At 40.2% G+C, this 841-nt stretch overlaps 1 protein-coding gene across 2 annotated transcripts; it reads left to right on the top strand.

The window, feature by feature from the left end:
• Nucleotides 1-82: 82 nt before the first annotated feature.
• On the top strand, nt 83-830 carry LOC106751349 (phospholipase B1, membrane-associated-like). Of its 2 annotated transcripts, XR_001375044.1 has the most exons (3): nt 83-285; nt 470-646; nt 773-830. XR_001375044.1 is itself a non-coding variant. In XM_014632229.1 (2 exons), the coding sequence occupies exons 1-2, from the start codon at nt 193-195 to the stop codon at nt 641-643; spliced, it is 267 nt and encodes an 88-aa protein (XP_014487715.1). In that variant the 5' UTR covers nt 83-192; the 3' UTR covers nt 644-697. The 2 variants fall into 2 exon arrangements, 1 of the variants encoding a protein (XP_014487715.1); XM_014632229.1 differs by lacking the exon at nt 773-830 and having other exon boundaries at nt 470-697.
• The last annotated feature ends 11 nt before the right edge of the window (nt 831-841 follow it).

Below are 841 nucleotides of genomic sequence, written 5' to 3'. Positions count from 1 at the left end.
CAGATTTTTAAAAAATATGAGGATTAATTACGATTTTTAAATTTCAGAAGATAAATTCGTTCCTTTCTCACTTATTGCAGATTGCTATCGATATCGTACTACGTTCATCGTCTATGACCAGTTGACATCGACGTAATCGGTGGTCTCGGTGATTCCTTGGTTGCTGGGAGCGGTGCGCTGGAGGAATTCGCTATGGAATCTTTTATCAAGGCACGTCGGGTCAGCTGGTGTATCGGAGGTCAAGCTAACTGGAGACGATTTTTAGCACTGCCCAATATTTTAAATGTATGTATGCCCTCAATCGTTCTCGTACGTAACATTCTTATTGATAGTGCATCGATTTTTTTTCGTATAATAAGTCACGTTTTGCAGGAAATGACTTACGCCTTTCAGTACTCGTTATTGTACTCGAATATATTATATATGTCGCTGGATAATATTTATTGTTCATCTTTACTCGATGCTACAGGTGTTTAATTCGAGGTTAACCGGATACGCCACAAGGACGGGTAAATTTATCTCGACCGCTGCAAGACTAAATGTCGCCTTCCCAGTCGCTGCTGTAGGGGACGCGTTGCAACAAGCGAGAATCTTGTTGCAAAGGATCAAGAGTGATACGAAGATAGACACGAAAAAGCAATAGAAGGTACCTTCTATTCGACCCTTCAAATCTCCTTTGTCGCAACGTGAATTTCTCTCGGTGAAAGAATAAAAAGAAAAAGACCTGTGAAATGTTCTTACTAGAAAGATCCTTTGGGGGTTTATTTTCCAGCTCATCATGATTCAATTTGAGGCTAATAAAGTCTGTTCGGAGCAATGTTACAACCCGAAATACTTCTCG

Source organism: Dinoponera quadriceps, unplaced genomic scaffold (assembly GCF_001313825.1).
Source record: "Dinoponera quadriceps isolate SergipeBrazil2010 unplaced genomic scaffold, ASM131382v1 scaffold11878, whole genome shotgun sequence".
NCBI classification, from domain to species: Eukaryota; Metazoa; Arthropoda; class Insecta; order Hymenoptera; family Formicidae; genus Dinoponera; species Dinoponera quadriceps.
Note: the sequence above shows the minus strand (reverse complement) of the source record. Positions and strands in the feature narration are given on the sequence as shown.